This window comes from Triticum aestivum, chromosome 1A, assembly GCF_018294505.1.
Source record: "Triticum aestivum cultivar Chinese Spring chromosome 1A, IWGSC CS RefSeq v2.1, whole genome shotgun sequence".
NCBI lineage: Eukaryota > Viridiplantae > Streptophyta > Magnoliopsida > Poales > Poaceae > Triticum > Triticum aestivum.
Window position 1 is genome coordinate 586,316,176 of NC_057794.1, and position 5,440 is coordinate 586,321,615.

At 48.5% G+C, this 5,440-nt stretch overlaps 1 protein-coding gene across 1 annotated transcript; it reads left to right on the plus strand.

The window, feature by feature from the left end:
- Positions 1-238: 238 nt before the first annotated feature.
- On the plus strand, positions 239-4,792 carry LOC123070133 (protein tesmin/TSO1-like CXC 6). Its single transcript, XM_044493161.1, has 13 exons — positions 239-370; positions 1,780-1,851; positions 1,939-2,199; positions 2,280-2,376; positions 2,478-2,550; positions 2,642-2,735; positions 2,993-3,064; positions 3,144-3,241; positions 3,332-3,467; positions 3,580-3,745; positions 3,853-3,991; positions 4,097-4,188; positions 4,294-4,792. Exons 2-9 carry the CDS (start codon positions 1,805-1,807, stop codon positions 3,409-3,411), a joined length of 822 nt encoding a protein of 273 aa, XP_044349096.1. The 5' UTR covers positions 239-370; positions 1,780-1,804; the 3' UTR covers positions 3,412-3,467; positions 3,580-3,745; positions 3,853-3,991; positions 4,097-4,188; positions 4,294-4,792.
- The last annotated feature ends 648 nt before the right edge of the window (positions 4,793-5,440 follow it).

Sequence of the window (5,440 nt, forward strand, 5' to 3'; positions counted from 1 at the left end):
TTTTTTGCGCGAACTAGATGGGTGCGTTTTTTGATACTAGTAAAAAAGAAGATGAAGAAAAGGAAAGGAAAAAAGAAACTTGAGGAGCACGTAACGAGGCAAAGGCGGTACCAATCGATCGGGCCCGTGCAGCCCGCGCCAGCCCGACCCGACCCGACCCGACCCAACCCAGGCCGCGCATCCATCCATTTAAAGTTGGAAGCGAAGCCGTGCAACGGCTGCCTTGCCTCCGCTTCGCCACCGACCACCATCCACGCGGGACGCGGCGCGGCAGGCCGGGGAGCGGCGACGACGCGGCCCGGCGCGGCCCGGCGGCGACCGCGGCGGCCCCCGCTTCCTCTTCCTCCTCCTCCTCGTCGTCGTCGTCTCGGTTAGTCGCTTCCCCGCCCCCGCTTCCTCCTCCCCTTTCTGCTCCTAGCTACAGTTCCGCGGCTCGGCTCCCGGCACAGCGCCGCTCTTCCCGGCGAGTGCGCGCGCGCCGGGGAGAGGCTGAGGCGCTCCTCCGTACCGCTCCGCCGCTGCGCGCGCGTCCGTAGGCCTGATGCGGGCAAGCAGCCTCTCGCCGCGCCGACCGCGACGAGAGCGCCCCCCGCCACGCGCTCCTCCCATGCGCCGGGGAGGAACCGCCGCGCTCCTCCGTAGCGCTCGCACCGCTGCGCGTCCGTAGGCGCGACACGAGCAAGCACCACGCGTCTCTCCCCGACCCCGCCTGCAGAAGCATCCCCACCCTCTCCACCTCGTCGGCACGCGGCGAGCGCGCGTCATCGGTGGCGTTCGTGCTCCTAGGAATAGGATCCTCTAGCGTCGGATTGGGTGGAAGAAATCGTGTGTGTCCAGTATGTATGCGGTTCATCATCCATCGTTAGCTGAGTAGATTCTTGTCGATGACCACGATTTGGTCGATTCGTTGCTGGCTACTGGTCATGTTCCTGAATCCTGAGCAAAATCGATCAGACTGCGTGCACTCAGGCTGTTCGACCGAATGCCTGTCTCTTCTCTAGTAGGCTGTAGATTTAACTTTGAACTCTGACGCTGTAGATTTACCGAGTGACATGCAATTTTCCTTGACTTGTTCTTAGTGCGTTGCTTAGCCCAATTTCGTGTGAACATTGCTGTAAGATGAGCTGTGATGTGTGATGTTCGTTTATACCCTGTCTTTCCTGCATTCAGATAAATTTGTATTTCAATCATCTGCTGATGTTGAGATTCATTTGCTAGTTTACTTCTGTTCTAAGTTACTGCTATGATTCATGAATGCTTGCTAAGGGTGCCACCTACTGTATTGTTTGTTAGGTATTCTGAGCAAAAAATCCTTGTTTTCAGTGCGTTGCCTAGCCCAACCTGTATGCAGACTGCTGTAAGATGGGCTGTGTCGTGGGATGTTCTGTTGGAATTAACTTACTGCATGGAGTATACTAGTACTTACTATTTTGTTTGTTCCCAAGAAAGATTCTTGATGTGCTTTCGATGCTTTGCTGCTTTATGATGATGAAAGCTGATCCTGAATGTCGATGGTATGTGTCGTCCAGAATTAGTTCTAGTGAATTGTTTGAGTAAGTTGTTCTTCTTTGCAATGGCGAATTGTTGGCAAGTTGGTGCCTCCTTCACAAATTGTGTAGCTGAACAGAAACAGTTCTTTTTCTTCACTTTTGATTTGTACTAGTTTTGTTTTACGGGAAAAAAAACTACGGTTGATCGAATGACTGAATCGATTTATCTCCCAACCAAGTACCATCTGTTCGATACTACATACTTATAAAATTATGCATCGCGTTGCAGAGATACCTCGTCATTGGTGTCCACAATGTCGCGGACAACGTGCAGCTGCCCCAACAAGAAGTGTTTCCAAGGGTATGTGTACAACCACACACACTTAGAATGACCTGAACCTGATCTATCCAGTAAGCTGGTTAAGGCTAATTGCTTTGTTATGTGCAGCATTTGTGACTGTTTAATAAGGAATGCGGTATGCTGTTCGGGATGCAACTGCGGTGGTGACTGCCAGAACGACTTATCTCTTGGAACAATCAACCCGGCTGCTGCCCAAGGTACCACCCCAACGCTTGCCTCGGGCTCTTCTGCTAACCAATCTGCCGCTGCCCAAGCTGCTGCTGACCAATCTGCCGCTGCCCAAGCTGCCGCTCAACCACAACCTAAACCATTGCCAGCACAAGAACCAGAGTCCAAGGGTGAAGCCAGGTATGCAGAGTGGATATTTACAGCTACGCGTCAAACTTGAAGTGTAATACTCCTTCGTACTCTCACCTTGTGCATTGCAGGAATACCTCCCCATCAGCAGTCAAAATGAAGTTCATCGACCAGGGGTGCAGCTGCAGGACGATCGGATGTAACCACCACCGTTGTCCTTGCTTCACGGTAAGTTATCTGCACACATGGTCTTCTTTGCATTTATCGTTTTCATAAAAACTAGATATGCTTCTTCTTTTCTGATACTAGCTGTTCTCCCTATTCTAAAGCGCAATGTCAGGTGCACCTCAAATTGCAAGTGCCCAGCCACAATCTGTGTTAATCCCGTTGGGGCCAAAGGGGGTGAGTACACTACATTTTCCTTTTTATATGTTTGCTTTGCAGGATTGTTCATGCTCCTGTAATTTCTGTTGCTCTGCTGTGTACAAAGCAGATGAGTCCAACACTCAACCAGGAGGGCAGCAAGGTACCAGTGGCACACCTGACGAAGCAGTGTTGGAGCAAGAGTCACAGATTGTGCAGCCAAGGTGCCGGTTTGGTTCTAGTTCGTTTCTTTAGTAGATTCTCCTTTGCCATGGCAAATCTACAACGACTTGATCTGTCAAGTTCTAGGCTAGTAGATATCGGATTTGCCATGATTCTCCTTTGCCATGACGAATCTACTTCTTTAGTGTGATTTGCCATGATTCTACTTTGCCATGACGAATGCTTGAATCGATTTATCTCCCAATCAAGTACCATCTGTTCGATACTACATACTTAAAAATTATGCATCATGTTGCAGAGATACCTTGTCATTGGTGTCCACAATGTCGGAGAGGACGTGTGGCTGCACCAACAGTGATTGCTTCCAAAGGTATGTCTACAACCACAAACATTTGGAATGACCTGAACCTGATCCATCCAATCAGTTAGTTGCTTGCTATGTGCAACAGCTGCGTTTGCTACACGACGAATGTGATATGCTCTCCGGACTGCAAGTGCCATGGTCACTGTCTGCACAACGTAGTTAAGAGGTGGTCTGCTGCCCAAGGTACCACTCCAACGCTTGCATCAGGCTCTTCTACTGCCCAAGGCATCTCTCAGACACGACCACTTGTCCTGATCTCTTCTGCTGCCCAAGCTGCCGCTCAAACGCTTCCCTCGAGCTCTGTTGTGGCGGCGCTCGTGCCGGATACGAAGACTAAGGCACTGCCAGCATGAGAACCAGGGTCTACTCAAAAGCCATGCCGCTGTGACGAGTCCAAGTGCGAAAACATGTATGCATGCACAGTTGAACTATCTGAACCAGATCCATCCAGTCAACTATTTAGTTAACTGGTATGTCCAGTGTTGCAATTTAACTGTTGCTTGTTGATATGCTGTGTGCAGGAACTGCATATGTGTCAGGGCTGGCTTGCCTTGCTCTGACCGCTGCGAGTGCAAGGACTGCGTTAACACCAAGACCAGTAAGGAGAAGCTGCAGGATCGCGGGATTAAAAGAGAGGTTCCTGCTTCAGGTTCTGGAATGAGCACAATGACCGCGGGAGAAGCACTGGTAACGTCCTCTTCTTCTTCTTCTTTAGAGGAGAGCACGCTACATTCATGAATACCGTTCTGCTCTGACCTCTGCCAAGTACCTGACATGCGGCACGCTTATTTCAGGCTGCCAAGGAGTCTGCCGTGGGGTGCAATTGCCAAAGTGAATGTGCCAGTGGCTGCGGTTGCGTGAAGGGTAACATCAGGTGCACCTCAATATGCAAGTGCAAACCGCGGTGCGGCAATGACGACGGGAGCAGATTTAGTGAGCACACCACTTTCTCTTCCCTTTATTTATGTGTCTCTTCCTTGAGTGATCAATCACACTCGTGTAATTTTCTCTCTTGTTCTGCGTTTATGTGCACAACAGCCAATAAGTCCAAGGCAGGACCTGGAGGTCAAGGAGGTACCGGCAGCAGCAGCAGCGCCGTCGAATCGACGGGCAAAGGGCCAAAACACGGGGTAAGTTTGCTCCTCTGCTTACTTGTGCAGAGAAATCATCGTAGTGTATATGTCTGTTCATCAGAGATAAACAAGTAACCCTGATGATCTGCTCCTTTTGTGCAGTGATGACAGTAGGCTTGAGACATACCAGAGCATGATGCAAGTCACCTTACATACTTAGCATCCTCAAGTCACCTCCTGTTCAGATATCTCCCACTGTAAAGCACAGCCAGGTTCCCGTATATTCCTTGTAATGGATGGTTACTCGAAGCAAGCACGGCGGCAACTCCATGATCTGCGATGTCGTTAGCTTCAGAACGTGGTCTTGATCAGACGGATAGATACTTGAGAACATACATATACATACTCATGTAGGAATATCAGTCAGCGTCCATGCATACCGCGTGCCTGGAAAGGGTTGGTCTTATGCATACAACACATAGTTCCTGCAAATGATTTTTCTCTTATATACTTTAGGAATATTCCGATGGTGTTTGAAACCCAATGTAGTATGGATCTGATGTGCATAAACAAGGATGCCTGGTGGCGTTATGATCTGCATTGCGTTACATAGTATGATGGTATGCTCTCACTCATGTTTGCATCATCACATTCTTAATTCTATGGCTGCATCTTGCACTCTTCTTTTATTGGTGATTCATCTGTGACGCCGGACAAATCACATGCAAGCTGTACTCTGAAGGAGGCAAACAAATTGTTGATGTCAAATTGATTGATGCCGGGATTCTTTTCTACTATATTACTGTAGTTTACAGAGGGGGTACTAGTTTTCTGCATTAGAGTTGGTTAGCTTGCCCTATACGCATGCACCATTTGGTTCAGTAAGCATCGGTTTTTTTGTCCACTGAGAAAATACAGTTGCATAGCCGTCAGTTATACGAAGCTCAACTGATGATGCAAGATATACTCACTCGAGCAGAAAACCGAGAATCTAACTCACTAACTAATACGCAAACAACATCCACAATTCAAGGATTCGAGCATCAAACAAGAGATGCCTACAAGATATGGAACACGAAACACCAAAAAAATTAGTGGTACTTTCTACTCATGGAGATGGGGAGCCTCCTAAAACCCTTGTTGCTTGTTATGTGAAAAATATTATGCACTACTTTAATAATCCTGAGAAAACCCCATTCAACTTGATAACGGGAGTAACGTTGGATCAACGTGAATACTTTAGGGATTATCACTTGACTCATAAAGGAAAATTATTATGGGATCAAATTTACATGTTGCATTCGTATGC